Source organism: Hydractinia symbiolongicarpus, chromosome 5 (genome assembly GCF_029227915.1).
Source record: "Hydractinia symbiolongicarpus strain clone_291-10 chromosome 5, HSymV2.1, whole genome shotgun sequence".
Classification (NCBI taxonomy): Eukaryota; Metazoa; Cnidaria; class Hydrozoa; order Anthoathecata; family Hydractiniidae; genus Hydractinia; species Hydractinia symbiolongicarpus.
In genome coordinates this window covers 20,885,549-20,905,859 of record NC_079879.1, presented here as the reverse complement: position 1 = coordinate 20,905,859, position 20,311 = coordinate 20,885,549, and the positions used below count along the sequence as shown (strand labels likewise).

Genomic DNA, 20,311 nt, shown 5'->3' with positions numbered 1-20,311 from the left:
AATTGAATAGGAGTTACATTTTCATGCTCTTGAGTATAATTTTTCAAAATAAAAAAAATCTTTTATATGTCCTTTCCAAAAAGAAATGACCATCTGGAAAAAAAACACCTCAAACCTTTCATTTCTAAAAATGTCAAGTTATCGTAATACGCTGTTCTTGTCTTCAAAAAAACAAAAAAAGAAAAATATAAAAAAAATAATTCTCCAGCAAAAAGGAGATTGATTAAAAATCAAAGTAAACTCCGATCCTCTTCTGTGCCATCCTGTTCTGTTTCTGCAAGTCAAAGAAAAATGTTAAATGACTTAGAAAGTTCCAGTGAAAGCAAAGATTCGTCGAACAAAGAATGCGATAAACCTTTGACGTCGTGCTACTGGATCACGAACATGGATTTCATTCCAGAATGCTTGAGAAAATCGTGTGTATTCAAACTTTGTCACAATGTCATAACTATAAAAGAAATCTGTAGCTTTCGTGCTGGATTGGGGGCAAAGTTTGAACTGACTTGCACAAATAGCGAATGCTCACTTAACAAGAGTTTTTTGACAACTGAAAAGTCCGACAAAACTTACAATATCAACCGTCAAAGCGTACTTGCAGCTCGCTTTGCCGGAAAGGGACGTAAAGGGCTTTTAAAAATATTCAGTGGTTTGGGACCTCAGGGATTCCACACAAACGCAGCACGTTGACATTTTTTTTAACTTTTTGTATTATACATTTTTGAAACAGATACATCTATATTATTTTTTAAGTTTTTTTGTTATTGTTTGAATTTCTATGATATACTAAAGCGGGGAGACGATGCGATTTTTTCATCCGCATGCAATGCGATTTTGTTGCATTGCATGCTGATGAAAAAATTGCATCGTGGAGCTGGGTAAAATAAAGGGATTTTTTAAAGGCGACTTAATTCGTCAAAAAATTGTTGCACGAAATCAAATCAATTTGATTTCTTGCAACATTTTTTTGAATGTTGCAGATAACATGCAGCAAAGTTTCAGGTTGTTGCTTTGTTTCACATGACTTGCAACATTTTTTTTGCTGCATCTTTGTGAATAATAAAATTTAAAAGGACAACCTTCTGAATATTCATCGCCTCGGAAGTGTGAAAGTATCAACATCATTATGAGTATGCTTGAAAGGTTTTTTTTAAAGATTTTTTTTTATCCCTAAAAAATCAACAATTCTCTAGATATTACATCTTAAAGACAAAAGTTTCAGTTAAAAAATGGCTTTTTTAGAAAAAAGTAAAATAAATCAAAAACAGGGACTTTGTGGAAAATAATCAAAAAATCGTTTTTACATACATCTATTATGATTCTAAAGAACATCGAATGAGAAATGGAAACGAAGTAGTTTTGTAAATGAAGTCACTTTTTTGAAGGCAGGGTGTGTTTCAAAAATGTCTCCATACATTTTACAAGTTAAAAAGTTTTAAATTATTTTTATACCATTTGATAGGTGTTTAAAAATGCTTTTTAGTGATTTATGAATGAATAACTTTGATTAACTATAGCTGAAAAAATTTAAAAATTTATTTTAAAAAATCATGCTCAAAAGGTATACCGTCACCTTAACCTGGTTGTAACTTAAAAAACTATCTGTTGTGGCTCTTAAACAATCATACACGTAACAGGTTGTCTTAACGTTTTGCATTTTTGCTATTTTCAAGTTGTTTCACTTTTTCTTTCAAACTACTAAAGCTATGACAACAAAAGTCACAAGTTTATCTTGACTTGTTTATTAGGCAAGAAAGTAAAAAAGTTCACTATTTGGGATGTGTTTTAAAATACAATGACTTATTGTTGAAATTAAATGGTTTTCACAGCATTTTAAATGCCAATTCATCAAAAACGATAACTATATTGTGTTGTTCTTTTCACGTTATGAATGACTAAATTTCACAAAATAAACAGCATATCTTAAGAGAAGAAAAGGTCTAATACAATACCTTCCTCTGTTTTGTAGACAAGATCTTTAGGAGAGTTAGAATGTCTGCAATATTTATTTAATGCTGTCATCAGCACATTTAATCTATCTTTGTCTGATGCTCTTTGTACTTGAAATTCCGATGGATCTTTAATGTGTGTGACATACACAAGTTCATGATAACCTAGATATAAAAATACATTCTAATTGAGACACAGTATTCTACACTGCTAACTTTTAAAAACTAAAAGAGGGTAAAAAAGTGCACTGAAATACCTGACATAATAGAAAATTTAGAGATCTTGCTTGTATCAAGCAGGGTTTGTTCATTTAATATCTCATTCTCTTTAACTTCATACCTTCCTTCTGATGAAGACATTGAGTAACTAGATTTTATTTGATCCTTTACCTCCTCCGAAATTTCATCAATCGATTTTAAATGATACCTTCAAGAAAGGCTTGAATGTTTGAACAAAAGTTTGAGTCAAAAGTGTAAAATAGTAATAGTAACTTTTTTAAAAAGTAAAAAAGAATTTAAAGTTTAAAAACTTTAACCTTTCCAATACTTGGCCTTCGATATTAGCAAATGTTTCAAGTGCTGTAATGGTCTCGTCAGATATTTCAAATCTAGATACATATTTATAACAATATACAATAAAAATCAGTGTGTATTTTTTCAATAAAAACAATATTACAATATAATCTATTATTTCTTAAGATTTTTAGTACTTCTATTATCTCTATTATTTTAATAAATTAGACACAGAGGCGAGCAAAAAATGTAAATAGGAGATGGCAACAAGGTGGAGGTAACAGGTATTGTATATACTTTTGTGTTTTGAAGTTGGCACTCATTGACGTTTCCGGCATGGGTGGGTTTGAGAAAAAAACTTTAAACTGACGTTTCTTGTAGCAACTTGAGGATGGACACTGCCCCTTGATTGATTGAAATATAACTAGGTATCCATAGCTCGCTAGCTACTTATCACTACACTACTTAGCTAGCTATAGATAGCTATGTATCTAGTTAAAAAAAGGTGAGGTGTGTACTAAGGTGTATTATTCTGAACAAAAAATAATACCCTAACAAATGCCTTGCTAAGCTTCGAATAATAACAGGCAATGTTAGCCTTAACCTTCTCCTTCTACCACACTTTGAGGCTACTTTGAACATTTCAATGGCATATAAAGATCTAGTTGTGGAATGTTCAAACCCGACATGTTATTGTCCTGCACAGGGAAAATTAGGCGGACAAGAAAGTAGTTTGAACAAAATGCTGTGATTTAGTTTAAGACCAAATCAGTTGTAATATGACTTGAATGACTGAATGAATTGTAACATGGTAAGTTCAGCCGCGGCATAAATGAAGCCATAACCAAACTGAGAGTATTTCAAAGCACCTTTAATTCCCGCAGATGGAAAGATAGATTTAGAATTTAGAAAAATTACATGACCATATAAAACAGCCATATTATTAACAAAAATATAATATACAATAAAACAATAGCGTGATGCATTTTTTTTTATAAAAACAAACAAACATAATATACAGGGATTTCAGTTAACACATAACAGCTGTTCAAGCTACCAAAGCTTAAGGAAACAAAAAGACTAACAAAATTAAATGTTTAGTAAAATCGAGAAAACAGGAATCAGGTGGAAAATTTGGTAACGTGAAAGGTCTTTTAGCAGTGTTACAAAAGCTTTCCTTGATAGTATAGCCTCTCAAATTTTAAGAATAGTAGCTACTCTGATTGAGTACGATTTCTTGTTTCTAATCACATACGTCTATGAAATCATTATCTCCGCAACACTGCAAATAATTTTGAGCCAAGATGCATTTAAACTTAAATATCCAGGAAATTCTGGACAGTGTAGGTATTTGAAACAAAGCTTGTAAAGCCTAATTTAAGTCGTTCTCCTACTGCGAGCAAACCCAAGATGTTGCAAAATCAATGAAATATGAAAACTGCAGTATGGTTTAACGTACTGATAATAGGATGATATGCAGCGTTAATTCAATATAAAACTTATTAGGCTTCTGTAATTTAAAGTTTTGGAATACTTTAAATCTTTTCCTGTGAAGCTAAAATTCCATAGCAGGCCAGTTGACCTTTTCTGTCAGAATATTTAACCCTAACCCCAAAACTATTGATGACTGTTGTTAGATTGGATTGATGCAAACCGCTTGGATTGATGCAAACCGCTGTAGTGGAGTTTAAAAGTTTTAAGTATCTATTAAACTACTATTGGTATAAATCTTGTGTGCTTCACAATTATAACCAAAATCGAGACACGATCCCCAGGATTTCTTTAGAATAATGCCAAAGATATATTCCCAGTTTCACTTGTAAGTTCAATTATACAGACTCATCCGATTTACCTATGCACCAGAAAGTATCATAGGGCTAGGTATCAACTGTAAACTGTGGTTACCAACTACAAAGATGTTGTGTTGATACTTTAGTCTACGCAACTCTTTATGTGGGTCAGAAGTCAGTGGATTAGCCCATTTGATGTTATACAAATTATGTTATACAAATTATGATTTTCCTACAAGCTTGGTTTATAATAATACTTCTATAAGCAATGTTCTGGATTTCTTGTTAAACCGAATCACTTTTGCAGCTGATTTTAGGGAAACTTAATAAATGTTATGTCTGTATGACAACTAAATAGATATGTATACCTGACATTTGCAGAATTGTGACAGCCCTCTTCTTGTATAATGCATGGTATGCTAGCATATTCTTTAAATGTCTCTAAAAACTAGAACATGAAAATATATATTGTTTAATATAGATTTTTTGTTCGTTCCATGAAAACTACAGAAAGTTTGATTGGCACCTTATAGAACAAACATCTCGTTTGTTTTGCCTTATGACCTCCAATCTCTTTGCACTAACTTTATATTATGACATTAAATTTCTTAAATTTACCAAATGCAACTGATTTTTTCGTTTTTCATAATAGATTTTAGACAGAAATATTATGTTAATTACCTTGTTAGATTTAAGTTTCATGACTCTTGTATCTTCTTTAGACATCTCATACTCTAAAAAAATAATTTATCACTTTTAACTAATATAGATTGGTTTGTAGAAAAATTTAATTAAGATTAAAAAAGGAACATTTTGATGATGTTACCAATAACTCAATAATTACCATGTACTGATTGAAATACTGATGTATAAAATCATGTGGTTTTGTTGAGCAGTTAAGGAGATATCATGACTTTTTTTGATGAAGTCATCCCTGACCCATCCATATACATAAATATTTTTTAAAAATTTGTTAACCCACCAATATTTTATTGATGTCAGCAAAGATCCAACATATACAGAAAAAAATACTTGAACATTTGTGTACATGTTGCATGTATTGTGAGATAATGTTGACAAGAAAATGTAGAAGATCATTTGTGTTCGAAGAATGTTACAGAGATGACATCACCCCTCCATTCCATAAAAGTTTAGAAGACCCAGTATTGGGGAGATGGAACAAATTTGGTCTCAGGTGATCTCTAGTATCCCACGCAGAAGAAGGTATCAGTTATTCCTATCTGTTTCCAAGTAATTTATCTTTAAAGTTATAGCCGTAATGTAATGGCTTCATTTAACAGAACTGTTTTATAAGAGATGTTTTATAGAAGTCATTAAGAGAAATTTTAAACACATTATTCTCTTTGTAGGCATTACGAATATACTTATCCAATTACTACAAGTGGCATACACAAGAAAACAATGGAGTTCAGTGAGATGGGACATTACTAGTAACAATATACTGAAATTTTAACTTAATAATTCGCGAGTGTTATAGAGTTACCTTTTAATGCTGCGGATACAGCTTTTGCTTGTTTAGAGACTTCTTGCAGCTACAAATTAAAATTAAGGACTATGTAAATATTTGTACTGTTAGGAGATAGCTTTTTAACTACTTTCGCAATTAAGAATGCCTTACAGTGAATGTATCATCTTTGATGGGAATTAGAAAGTTTGTTGTTTACATATGGTGAATATGATGGTACTTTCATTTTTTAAGGTTTAGTCGTAAAGGACACAGAATGAAACGAAATATCTTTATTTCAAGAGTATTTCTGTTTCATGAAAAAGTATAAAATAAAATAAACATTTTTTTTCCACATAGCTGTTCAGATACAAGCTACAAATTAATTCTGTTTGATTTTAAACAAAATCTTTCCTTCTTTACATTAATAACATTTTTAATTAGAGTTGCAGAAGAACAGAAAATAATACATTCAATAAAACGCCTTTGCTAAAACATTACAAAAATTGTCTTGTCAAAAATAGCCTTCCCAATTTATCTACAGAGCAAGCTAGCTATTTAATCACCTACTGTGTGGTTAATGCCTCCATGCTTCACTAGACAGTCAGATGCTTCGTTCATTAACTCAATTTGTCTGTGATAAAAATTAAAAAAAATATAAAAAAATTAATATCGATTTAGATTTGAAAACTATATTATTAGATTCTATGTTACTGCAATGCATACAGTCATATAAACATACCGTTTCAACAGGAGTGTATGACATGCAGTAAATTTTTCATGTATTTCCGAAAATAAATAATTTGCTTCCATTACTTCTCCAGGTAATGCACAAGTAAGGACCTATGGAAATATAGTCAACTGTCAGCCTGCAACAAAATTTGCTAATTTTTTTAAAAAAATATTTATTGATACCTTGCTTGAATGTGACAGCCATGTGAAAACATCTTTTACTTTACTGGCAGCTACCACAAGCTCATCAGAAGCCTTTTCCTCCTTTAAAAATAAAGAAAATTTCCACACTAATACAACTTATTTTATCAGTAGAATTGTTAATAAAGCAAAAGAGATAACAATAGTATTGGTATTGGTAATTAGTAACATTTTGGTAAAGCTGCAGAAAAAAGAGGGGGAGAGTCTGGTCACATAACATTTTTATTATCATACTTGTTATGGTGTTGCTGAAAACAGTTACAACTGGTAACACTTACATTGTACATCACACACACGCTTGGCCATATATGCCATATTTTGTTTTTGCATGAGATAATTTACACACCAAAAACATACACAAATTACCTCAGGCATGCAATTGCCACACAACATAAACAAAAAATTAGTTCTATAAATCAATTATAAAGTTTTTGGCTAGTAGCTCCGAAAAATAACTTTTTTTACCAATTAAAAATATTGACCAACCCAATAATCCCTAACATTTAACAACATGTGCACTTTTGACCTATACTTAGGATTGTGTAATTTAAAAGGGCACTCCAGTGAAAAAAAATATTCGAAAAAAAGGTTATTTTATTTAACCAAAACATTAATATGTCAAAATGAACCTTTTACAATTGTTAAAAATCTTTATTTATACCTTAATCGGGTCTGTAAAAATCTTTAATTTTAAATACATTTGCAAGGTCGCGTAAAGTCGGGAGGACTAGGTCCGAATAGATAAGCATACGTCACATCGTGCAGAAAGTCTGTGGGCTCAGCAGCACACCTTCTAAAAGTTTGTTTATTTACTGTTTACCTTGTTCTTTGATAAGACGTCTTGTAATAATGACAAAGATTATAACTCAGAAAACTTAGAATCGGATAATTCTTTTCATGAAAAAGACTTTACAAAGCTACAGCCATATGACTTCGAATCTCTTGTGTCTCACAAGGAAGAAATTAATAATGATGCAAAGTGACGAGGTGTCTTTTACTGACTCAAAGCAACGTTCTTAGCAAAATATTTTCTTTTAAAGAAATAAAAAATATATTTAATCGTTTTTTTTTTCAGATTCTTTTCGTCAAGAAAATTAATCATTTGCTTTAGTAAAAAATTATTTCACAGTTCAGCAATATCATTTCTCCGCACGTGCTTTTTTGCGCACAAATTTTATGTAACGTTGAAACTTTCTTCGTGATGGAGGACCATTGAAATGTGTGATGGAAAGATCAAGTAATGTTCGTGTTGTGATAAGTTGGTAAAACGGGGGTATTAATATTGTATAAATAAAAATCATTCTTATGATTATGCTAGGTCATAAATGGTTGCAGAAGCTACTGAATCATAAGTGGTTGTTTTGACAAAGCTGTTTTAGAAACTGCATTATCAACATTACATGCAGCCTTAAACAGTAACAAAGATTGAAGAAAATGGGCACATTTACCCCCTTTTGCTAAAAAAAGCTTCTTTTTTGAATAACAAAGAAAACTTGAGCGCTACGAAAGATACATGTGCAACTAGAAACCTTTTTTATCTGTGTTTGTATTGGAAATTGGTATAATGTGTTTTATTTAATATAAAAATGTACAAAACGTTATTTGGTTGTATTCTGTGAATACAAGTACTAATAATGAAATGAGAAACTTTGATCGCGTTCACTAGGTAAAATGGCATTTTTACGAAGTGGCAATATTTTAATATGGAAGTTTATTTCCTGGAGATCTTATTTAAAAGATCTATCTATGAAGTGCGACAAACAAATATAAAACTTTGATTGCTTGGTAGATCACCTGCACGACATATTTTGTTTAGCCATTTTTGTCTGAGTTCTTTCTTTTTAATTTAACAGAGGGGATTCTGTGAAAACCGACTTTTTTACACTTCTCTGATCGTTTGGTACATCGAAACGCAAAGCAATTTACCATTTTTTAAAGATTTAAATGTAAATCACAGACAAAAAAGCGATTTAAATGTACGCTATAGGTCTTAACATCAACGTTTTTTGCACTCGCTTAAACTTTCTGTGCTATGTGATGTATAATCGGGTCCAGTCCTAAATGAAATCGCGCCTGTATGTTTTTTTATGAGAAAAAAATTAAATATGCAAAGGCTAGTACAACAATTTTTTCAACAAGTTTTTTTGATTTCTTAAGCTTTTCTGAGTACGTATAAAACAAAAAAGAAAAAATCGATTTTTACTGGAGTTCCCCTTTAAAGACCAAAACCTAACTTGAGTCTCCAATACGTCAGAAAGAAATCCTTCACCTAAATTTCAATGTTAAAGAATGAATCAAGTGATCATCTGCATAATCAATTCAAAGAAAGTTGTTTCAACCAATCAGTCAATGAATCAATCACACAATCAATCAGCCAATTACTCATTACAATCCTTACCATTTCAGATACAGGAATTATTTCATGCCCCTTACATCTATCTGATATGATGCACATTGCACACAAAAGCTCATTGATATCTTTATCAAAGAATTCAAGATTTCTCCCATGAGTAACGCAGGATAGTTCTTCTTCACTATAAAAAATGCACACAAAATCCTGGTTTTCACTATTCTCTTACTTTTGTAGAGTGTCACTTAAAATTTTCCTGACATTCTGAGCATTTGCCTTACATTACATTTTTTAGCTTAAAATCCTGACATTTTTAAATTTTTCCCTACTTCTGCAAAAAAAAAGCAATTATATATAAGATAAAAAGAAATAAAAAAAATCCAAAGAGAAAAACTAGAATTGGAAATGAAAAGCATATCCATTTCATGGACTTAGAAAACAGTTTAAATTTTTTTCCCCGACATTTTTCTGACATGTTGCCTATATTTTTACAATTTCTGATACAGTGTAGACCTTCTTTTGTGTTAAAGCGTCACAAAGAATGAAAGTCATGTATTGCTACCTTTTAAAACGTTGAATATAAGGGAGTTTGTAGTATGTCTCCCTATACAACAAAAACACAGTTTGATAAAAAAAACAACATATTTACATGCTCCTCAACAAAACAAACAAATTAAAGCAAAAGAAAATCATGTTTAAAAAGCCTGTTACAAAATAGTAAGAAAACACATCACAATTCTTTTTAAAATGCTATTTCACACAAAACATTTTGCCTCCACCGATGCACAATTAGGTTAAGGTTTAATTCAACTAAAAACACATATTCCTGATGAATACCTGTAATAAAAATTATCTCGCTAGCCAAAGTGTATTTGGTAATAATTAAATAATAAAAATACTATTTGGCAAACCAAACCATGTAAATTTATGCTAACAATAAATCTCACCCTTGGACAATGCATCTGGTTTGTAGTATTCCAAAATGCTTACGATTAAGTAGCATATTATTATATCCAAAAGTTTACTTAATTTCTTTGTTAAAAAAACAAAACAGTCTACCTATTTCAGTGCTACTTTCTTTCACTATACAATTCGCATCTGGCTTATATGAGAACATGGAAACTCTGAAATGGGGAGTAAGAGATGGGTGCTTCCATGCTGAATCCTTTGAACTTTTTCTGCATTTATATTGGAGCAAAAAATGAGATTTCCCAACCAGTGCATTAAAAAATACAAAATGGCAATTTAGGTAAAAAAAGATTCGGGTTTCTTACCACAAGGTATTCTAGGCTGTTTGTTGTCTGTGAAGTTTTTTTCAAAAGAAAAGTATGATTTGTTTATGTTTATGTTTTTGAGATGCTAATATTAATAAAACATATGCAAATGACAACAGTTTTATAGATGATTCTTGCAAGTTACAATAGACACACAGCTAGTGCATTATTATAGTAGCAGGGCCAGGGAAAGCCTTATAGGAAAAAACAAAAAGGTGAATAATTTACAGATTTAAAGATTAGGTGTTTTCAACAAATAGTTAAGCAGATATGAAGTTCTAAATTTGTTATATGTTGTCATCAATCTGTTATTTTCAAAACTTCTGATGCAGCTATGGCAAATGTGCCCACTTTAGACCAAGATGACCCATAAATGCCTATGTAGGGATGAAAAAACTGATGTCACAACCCATAAATAACTTAGCCTCAAACTTTTAATTGCAAAACCATGGCTTTACTATTTTAAATTATACTATTGACGTGAATCTACGATATGATGTCTAAGGAGCTGATTGATAAACAAGGCCTTCGTAAAGACAATATTCTGGACTGGTTCTTTACTTACAGTTACAAAGACGGCATATTATAGACTAGTAGATTAGCCTATGCAAAGTTAAATTAATTTAGAAAAAATAATGTTTGCAGCATAAAATTTTAAATGAAAGAAGCAATAATCCTGTCCTTATACAAAGGAAGTCATTGCCACTACAGCTAAAATGCTGATCAAAAGAATTTAAAAATTGCACAGAGATATTACGGTTAAAATGTTTTGGCAAACTGTCCAAATACCTGAAAGAATTCTTTCTTAAATTTGTATAGCCATTACTTTCATTGTGTACATCTTGAACCTCTGGTCAGAACAATGTATAGAATCATGTGTTTTTGACAAACAGTCCAGATGTTCAAGTTTTTTTTAATGATGTCATCAACCTATTTGTTCCAAACAGGATAGTCAGCTTTAAAAAACCTGCCCAACTATTTCCCAGTTGACCCCTAGTTACCCACGTGGAAGAAGGTGTGAGTTATTTTGGTCTTAGAATAGCTTAACTGATGATAATTATGCTATTGATGTCAAACTATTAACATCAACAAATATTTGTCAACAAACAACACATGAAACATCCTCTTTGCAAATGTCACAGATTGACAAAAATACATGTACATGGAGTTTGTGCATTCTTATTTATATAACTCAATGCAATCAACGTAATAGTCTTTACAAAAGGGTTAACCTTGGATATTCCAGTGGAAGAGGAGAATGCTTGTTTAACATTTTGGAAGACTTGTGGACCTAAAACATAAATAAAAACAAAACTAATGTCTTGTCACCATTTAGTTACTAACGTAAAATTATAAAACAAAAATTTAGAGAAAACAACATACTTGTAAAAAGCATGCATCACAAAATTTGTTATCACAGTTTTTGCACTGACATGTTGCATATTTGACAGAACATTCATCGCACATAGGTTGCTCTAAAAAAGATTTGTTTTTGTACAATCCAGAACATCAGCCAGAAATACATCATTTTTAAATAAACATAATTTTAGAAAAAATGCAAAATAGAACACAAAGCAAAACATACACATGATAAGGATTACAACATTATTTGAGTAATGCAGAGAATTGATCCACAAAAAAGAGTAATGAGAAAAGTGCATAAAACAAAAATATATAGAAAATATTATTATATACTTTTCTTAAAAGTATAAATCCATAAAAAATAGAGTGCACACCCCTACAGTAGAATTTATATATTCATGGTTGCCTAATGCAAAAATGAGAGGATTGTTAACATTGTTATATTTGCTTTATTATTTTAAACTTTTTTTAATTTATATATTAAAAGGGTTTATGTTTAATGAAGAATCGCTGCAGCCTCTTCACATATTGTGAAAACTTATCTTTATAATAAAAGTTGTTGTCTGTTTGTCATGGATAAAAATGCACAAAAATTGAGATGCCTGAAATATGTACAACTGTTGGAAACTACTTGCTAGAGTGTTTACAGGCTAAAGGCTTGGGATTTCTTAAAGTACTAGTCACTAGCCTGGAGAAATTCGATGGTTGCACATTATTTTCTACATAATAGCAAAGCATTTTGAATATCTGTGGTATAAAATAGTGACTTATTTTGTAGGGATTACAAGGTTAGTAAAAGTACATCACATTTGGCATTTCGTAGCACTTGTTTTTGCGTCATAATTGAACTTTCTCTTAAATTGTTGTATGAATAAATAAGTGTGTATACTACTTAGTACATGGTCAATTCCAGGTATAGGATTTTTAATAAATCACCAAGGTGTTAGATGCACTACAAATTACCTTTATCTTGTTGTGCTTCTTCATCAGCTATGCCAGCTGATTGAACACCGTCCGAAAAAGAAACTTGATCAAGCTTCTTTCGGCGTAATACATTTCCAATACCATTGAAAGTACTAACAGGTCCTCCAGGCTTACGTTCAGAGCTATAAACAAATGAGCAAAAGTATGAAAATAAATGATAGCTAAAGAGGGTTAAAGATTAAAAATAAAAGTTTCAATGAAACAAAAATATTGAAAGGATGGAAGTGGCAGAAAATTACACTGAGTAAAAAGCTAAAAAAAGAAAGAAAAAAAACATAAAAAAGATTGCATAATCTTGACTAGCCCCTTACTGGAAAAAGGAAAAATTGAGTAATACTTACAGGTATTACTTAATTTTTCATTTTCTCCCTATTTTTTCCTAATGTAGATCGTACTTTAATGTCACATTAAAAAAATTTACTACACGCACTAGATATATATATATTTACGAATGTTTAGAATTATGTAAACATTCAACTAAGTATTAACAAAAAAAAGGGCATCTTCAATAAAAAGTGGTAAGAAGGGATAGATGTTTTCTTCTAGCGGTTGGTAATTATTAAGACCCTCAAATAAAGACAAGACAGAACATGTTAAGAGGGATGCGTGGTTCTAATAAGGCAAATTTAGTGTTACATAATTATTAACCCCTAAATCCATTGCAACAGTGTGTCCACACTGTTACACAATCTTAACCTTATCCTAAACAATGCATCCTATAATTTAGAAGCAATATATATAAGCAAAAAAGAAAGTAAAATAAATCACATATAAACATATGAACATTATGTCTATTACATATTGAAAGGGCAAACAACTTAATTATTTAATAAAGTTAGATGCTGGCAAAAACTTTATTCAGGATCAATTAAGCAGCACTTTTTTAAAGATATATAGTGACCCATTTCTTATTTCATTTTAAAATCAGGGGTTATCAGAGCATAAATGGCATTTTATTAGCAAAGTTTAAAAACCTTTATATCTACCTTACTGTTCATCAAAAGCGCATGATCCTATAATATTGATGAAATATTGATGCTCATGTCACAAAACTTACCACTATTACATCTAAAGATGATTGAATAAAAAAACAATAATGATGTCATTGAAATAAAAAATTACATCATATTGTGGGAATAGTATTTGCTTCTGATCTGTACAATTTTGCTACGCATATATCTCTTTTAACAACACTTTCCTAAACACCTGGTGTAAAACATACATGAAATGAATCATTATAGAGCAAATAAAGCATCCTACAATATTCTCACATGTATAATAGCACTTTCCAAAATTCAAAAAATATTACTTATGTCTAAAAATATAATACATTGACACAACTTGCTAAAAGAAAACTGCAACACTGTAAATATAGTGCAATATCATGCCTTAATGGGACACGATGTGAAAAGACACGATGCAACATGTCCTAAAGTGTGATATATTGACATGGAAAAATATTAAAATCTTATCAAATACTCTTATATATTGTTTTTTAATCAATTTACAATGCAAAGTTAGCTTAAAGAAACACACGCAATATTATGTAAACACTCTTTATTTTTTTAATTAAAGTACATAGAAGCAGAAATCATCTTTTTCTGTGGGCCGGGAAGTATTTGCGCTTAATTAGACTTTGGTCTGTGTTATGTTACTTACTCACTGACCCTGCTATATGCTGACAATTTACCTTTTCCATTCATTCTTACAAAGCAAATTAGTTTCCAGGTCAAATATTTGTTTCTACTAGTTATAACCTCAAATTAGATTTTATTTTCATTGGAGTATTTTCCGAGATTGATAATCTCAGAAAATACTCCAATTGTTATTAAATTTTTACAAATTAATACTTTTTTAAATCCAGCAATTGAAAGAACACAAACACCACCTATCTAACCAAAAGGACAGAATAGACAGGAAATCCCAGTGATCATCATCTTTTTTTTTTGCTGATAATTGATGGCCTGGTCATGGCCCATTATTTTAAGCATTGCAAAAACAACTTACAATACTTTAGCAAGTTTGCATACCTTCCAAGAGCCATCCTGCGATTGTATAACAAAATTCCAAGCAAATAAATATTTGGCAGCAGATTTTTAACACCACTTTCTCCATTAGGCTCCAACAAAATAGGATCCTAAAAGCAAATGCAAAATTTAGCCACTTGGTTGTTCAGATTGGAATTATTTGTTTTGTACAATATCAGTGTGGAAACAGCATTTTGTTGACTAGGAAAACAATGGCATACAAAACACTATAATACACACTGGTTTTCCACATGAAATATTTAAAATACTGAAAATCTAAGTAAATATGAGACTTTTATTTTTTGCAAAATAAGCAAAAGAGAGAAAATATTCTCTAGGCACTAACTAAATTTTGGCACTCCATATTTAATATTGGTATGTCAAAATCGTTGTGAATAAAATAGTTTTTGCATAATTTATAATTTGTAATTTGAAAATTGTTCCATAATTTTATGCAAAGCAATTATAATGACCAACTTTGTATAATGGGTTAATCCGGTATATAACCCGCACATTGTATAACCCGCAGTTAAGCTTTTTTAGGGAATTATAAACTAGATGCTATAAGATAGCCCGCACCTTCGTATAACCCGCATAAAATTTCAATCAATGTATTTTACTTACCCACACCTTTGCTTAACTCGCATTGTGTTAAGAAAAAAACTTAGCGTATTTTTACATACCCTAATCATTTTATAAACATGTGTGTGTTCTGTTTTTTTTCATGCTGGAAACAAGTGGGGAACGTTTAAACTCGTAAACAGCAAACACAAGAAACAAGTGTCTGAACTAGCGACTCTCTCAGTCTTAACTTCCTTGTCTCCGATTGCCGAAATAATGAATTAAAATTAATTTGACAAGTCGATCTTCTGCTAATGCCGACACTACTAAATCAGACAACACTGTTTTCTTTTTATTTGTAGACATTAGTTTCAGCCAATAATAACTCATGCTTCCTGTGATTAAACAAACAAAAAAAACCCATTCTATCAGGTTATAAACCTAAAGTAAAATCTCTGTTTTTTATGCATATTAAAGTTTTTATGGCATAAAAATAAACAACATAATAATTGTCACAGATTGTCTGTAACAGCGATGTACGGAACATTCTTTTTTAATCTTCATAGAATTTTGTTTTATCTATTTATATCTCAGTGTGCATGATAAAATGAATGGCGGCAATGAAGAGGAGATAGTTGCGTGTCGTAATAATTGTATTTTATATTTATTTTTGATATTATTAGTAGCCACCTGTTGCTTGAAGGTAGCAAAGATAAAAAAGAAAATTATTATCTATACTTTAATTTTAACATTTTTCAATATTTTTAACAGGAATTAATAATTAAGTCCTGGGCATTAGGTTGTGAAATACCTGTCAATTAAACCTAAAAATAATACCTGCTATATTGCTCTATTTCCAGAATCAAATCATTTCAATGAGCTCAATGTGATTGCAAAGATAAAAATGGATTAGAATTATATTCAACACAAAAGAAAAATGATCTCAAGAATTGTGTTTCAGAGAGAGCTTGTAATATTAGCACTGGCAAGCAATACAAAGTTAAAGCAATTTCACTGTGTGAAAAAAATTAGTAGTAAGATTATGTAGATATATATTAATGTACGCATTTTATCCCATTGGTACTATTTTCTTTATTGAACGTATAAACTTTAAATTTTACAAAACAGACTAAAACTTATCACATAACCCGCACCACATCATAACCCGCACCAACGGTGGAAGTCGTAAAAATCAACTTATAATCCGCAGGTTATATACCGGAAAATACGGTAAACAGATAGACAATTGATAGACAATCCAATGTAACAGGTTTTTTGCATTTTTTTAATTATTTTTAAGTAAAATGAGCATCATTCCTTAGAAAGTAACATATTTTAGTTAAAAAAATTACAAAAAAAGATAACTACAAAAATTGCATTTCAAAAAGATACTACAAGACCAGGAAAAAATGAAGTATTCAAAACCTATAATTTAGCTGTCATCTCTTGAGATTAAAAAGCACAAAAAGTACGAGGAATTTCACTGCATAGTCTTAATTTTTATATGTTGGTTTAAGCTAGTATGGGTATACAGATATACATAACAGGCAGTGCTAAAAGCACAATCACAAACAGTAAAGTTAGGGACAATAGACCAATCTGGTTGTAAATGACTATTTTGAGCAGAAGAGAATATGTAATACTTTAAGTAAATGCTACATCGATTAAAAGGGAAAATGCAGCGATAAATTTCTCAAAAAAATTTAAAACGTTTAAAGTGCCAATTTTAGCAATACGTAAAAAATCCAACATTTAAACAGATGACTTGTGAAATTGCTCAGTAATTACAAAAGTATCCATACCTTACAAGTAAAACAGTAAATTTCGTTTATCTTCACAGCTTTTACTATACATCCTTCACAAAAGGTATGCCCACAAGGTAGCATTAGTGGTATTCTTGGACCAATGGGACGAAAGTCTATTGAAATATATCATGAACAATTATTCAGTAAAGTAAAAAGGGATGAAAAAAACACTGTAAAATATATTAAATGATGACAATGGAAAAAAAACAAAATATACTATCATACCTCTAAGCTCATAGTTCTTCTGACAATTCTCACAAGTTGGTGTTCTCTGCATTGTTAATTCACTTTTCAATGAATAAAATATGAAAATACAGAAAAAATAACATATAGCAAGTTCTTAAAAATGTTTCGTTATCTCCAGAGCGATACAATGTAGAATAGACCATTTGCAGTCCATTCTTCGATCATGGTAAATTACCGCATTTGTATCATGGCCAGAATTAATGGTGCATTTTGATTTATATTACAAAAAAATAAAAAATAAAAACAGTGAAAGTTTGAGCAGAAAAGTATTTCTTATGATTACAAAACCATTTACTCTACTCACTAAGAGAGGATTGCTGCTTCCTTTGTTGTTTTCAGCCTAGCCTTTTTCTATGGTGCAAAATGTGTGATTTTTAATTTTTTAATTACTACGTCTACAACGAAAGAAAATGTTACCACAAGTATATTTTCCTTGTATTTTTGCATCACACACACTGTAAATATTTCTTTGTTGCAAAGGGAAAAAAAAAATTTCTCTCACTAAAAAAAATGGATTGGATAAGTTTGTTCTCTTGTTTTGAATTATTTAAATACATTTCTGAAGGTGAAATTCATGCTCAAAAGTGTTTTCTGCAATGATTTAGTTATCCACAAGTGGTTACACACTGTTTTTAATGATGTAGTTGCAATGCAAAAAAATGGTAATTTATTTGTCGCTAATAATTTGTTTGTGCACTGTCGTAGGAGTCAACCAAACTATATATACTCGGGCAAAAATTGCTTTTTTTCATTGTAATATCTTTGACTTTTTTTACGCATGTGTGATGCACAAATTCTTAGATACTTTTCATTTGCGATTTAACTACAGCAAATAATTACCAACAGTAATATGCTTTAAAAATACGTTGTTTTATACGTTGGCAAATGCTGAAAGCTGTCTCAAATTATGACTTTAAAGGGGCTCATTCCCTTTATGAAAGTCCCATAATTCGCCTGAGTAATGAGTGCTTCATGCATTCTAGATTCAGGCCATTTCGTGAGAGGCGTGCGATCGCACGCGCACGCCCCCACACACGTGCAGATTTGTTTAAGCGTGCGATTCATCGCACGCGCAAAACGTTGCTGTAATTAAAAATTATTGTATTTATAACAAAGAAAATTTATTAAATAAACCTTAAAAATAAACGATCATTCTTTTACTGAACTCTAAAAATAAACGATCATTCTTTTACTGAACTCACAATAGATCGCAAGTGAGATAATGTGAATTTAATTGCTACCATTTACCAGCTACCAGGCTATATTAAGGCTTTGCGAGTTTCATTTTAATGATTTTATAAAAAAATGAAACAATATTTTAATCTTTGTAAGGTCGCCTTTTGGAGAATTTAAAAGAAATTCAGCATTATTTAAGTTGAAATAACTAAAAGATAATATAATTAATAAGAAAAAAACTTCTTTAATAACGAAATATTCTTGTAGATAATAATTTTTATGATTCATCGAACATAAGGTTTATTAAATATTATTATTAGCGGCCGTTCGACTTTCCGTAATTTAATTTAATTTAAATATCTGTTTGCCCCACAAGTAATAACAAAGTTTAATTAACAAGTCTGCTTACGACTTCTTCGTATTTGGGTTGAAATTCCTTGCCGTACATTGTTGGAACTTGCACTTTGTATGTTCCTTACGCAAAAACAGCAGCCCCTGTGCAGTGTACAGGGGTAAAGGAAATGTTTTTGTAAAAAAATTTTTTGATCGCACGCGCAGAATTTTTGAGACGTGTGATCTACCGCACGCCTGCCTAAAATCTTACGAAATGGCCTGTAGTTTCATGGGGACAAATTACCATGAACAAAGAATTTAATCCAAGTGGCAATAACATTTTATTAAACAAAATAATTTTTGTTGCCAAACAAAAATATTATAAAATTCATTTTTTTAGGTATTTTATGTGGAAAATGAATACAGGTTTATATACAAACAAAATTTTACCTTCCAAATATTTAAGGGAGTTCCATATAGGTTTCTACTAAATTTTGTATGTACCTTATGGCAGCCACTTTTAGGTACTGCCATTAAACTTTTATAACATTTATAAACAAGTTTATTAAATACTGTACTTGTTCAAATTTATTCTCATATTTATGTGGTATATGTTTATGTTCATATTTAAGTATTATATTTATCTTAAACAAATATCATGGAAACATAGTAAGCTTGTGTTAGCCACAAAATTGTACTGTACCAAGTAATACCAGGGGCACTGTTTGTTCTGCAAAAGCTAGTGGGTATCTGTTTTATTATGCACCTCACAAAACAATTTAGAGTAATATTTACTGACAAAGTAGCCGTAAAATGTCTCGCAATATTTTTCCATGGTTAAAAGAAACTATAAAAAGTGCTATTTAAAGACTCGTTGAGGCTACTAAGTGCAGGGTTGTGTTTGACTGACAAAAAACCCTTTTACTATTCCAATTACTCTACAATTCTTTATTATAGCCTCTGTCATAGATTCAGTACTATAAATCAGAAGCCCTATTCTCAAAAATGCTTCCACCAGCACAAATTGTGATATATATACCATACAGTAGAGTCTGAATGTAGTCTTCTGTATACGCACAACTTGCATGAACAATTATATACTTTTACAATAGACCATTGTTTTTTAGAGAAAATAATTACATTACTAGAAGCTAAACAGATCAGGGAAACTTATTGTTCCAACAACAATCATCTGCATGAGACCTTACTTTCAGCGAAAAGGCTATTAAGTTCAGAAACAACAGTAATTAAAGATATAAAAATAAAGTTCATTGTAGACAATACAGATGATGTATATAATTAAAAAATGCTTAATTTTTATGTTAAAGGATATTTGTTCTTGAATAAAAATATTTTTAATTTTTAATACATGATATAAATACATCGTTTATTACCTAGATTGTTTTAAAACATCTATTTATGTACGCCAATCTAAAAAGCATGTTTGCTACAAGACAAACTTTTTTTGTTGTGCTGCCAATGTAATTTTGTTGCAATAAAATATCCCTGAAGTTCCATTGAAAACTCCGAAAAGGTTAATACAGAA

General features: G+C 30.5%; 1 protein-coding gene across 4 annotated transcripts in view; it reads right to left on the bottom strand.

Moving 5' to 3' along the window:
• LOC130645277 (tudor domain-containing protein 1-like) overlaps positions 1 to 20,311 on the bottom strand; it is a 36,123-nt gene that overhangs the window by 12,092 nt on the left and 3,720 nt on the right. The window contains exons 2-18 of one of the 4 annotated variants that reach the window (XM_057451209.1): positions 17,561 to 17,607; positions 17,236 to 17,297; positions 17,008 to 17,123; positions 14,648 to 14,754; positions 12,597 to 12,739; positions 11,655 to 11,746; positions 11,504 to 11,562; positions 9,046 to 9,181; positions 6,630 to 6,710; positions 6,457 to 6,557; positions 6,285 to 6,348; positions 5,754 to 5,802; positions 4,931 to 4,983; positions 4,618 to 4,697; positions 2,483 to 2,554; positions 2,204 to 2,373; positions 1,950 to 2,111 (exon numbers count right to left, since the gene is read on the bottom strand). In XM_057451209.1, the coding sequence (XP_057307192.1) occupies positions 1,950 to 2,111; positions 2,204 to 2,373; positions 2,483 to 2,554; positions 4,618 to 4,697; positions 4,931 to 4,983; positions 5,754 to 5,802; positions 6,285 to 6,348; positions 6,457 to 6,557; positions 6,630 to 6,710; positions 9,046 to 9,181; positions 11,504 to 11,562; positions 11,655 to 11,746; positions 12,597 to 12,739; positions 14,648 to 14,754; positions 17,008 to 17,123; positions 17,236 to 17,287 (1,537 nt within the window). In that variant the 5' untranslated portion in view covers positions 17,288 to 17,297; positions 17,561 to 17,607. Of the gene's footprint in view, positions 1 to 1,949; positions 2,112 to 2,203; positions 2,374 to 2,482; positions 2,555 to 4,617; positions 4,698 to 4,930; positions 4,984 to 5,753; positions 5,803 to 6,284; positions 6,349 to 6,456; positions 6,558 to 6,629; positions 6,711 to 9,045; positions 9,182 to 11,503; positions 11,563 to 11,654; positions 11,747 to 12,596; positions 12,740 to 14,647; positions 14,755 to 17,007; positions 17,124 to 17,235; positions 17,756 to 20,311 lie in introns of those variants that run through there. The other 3 variants (XM_057451207.1, XM_057451208.1, XM_057451206.1) reach the window with 3 other exon arrangements.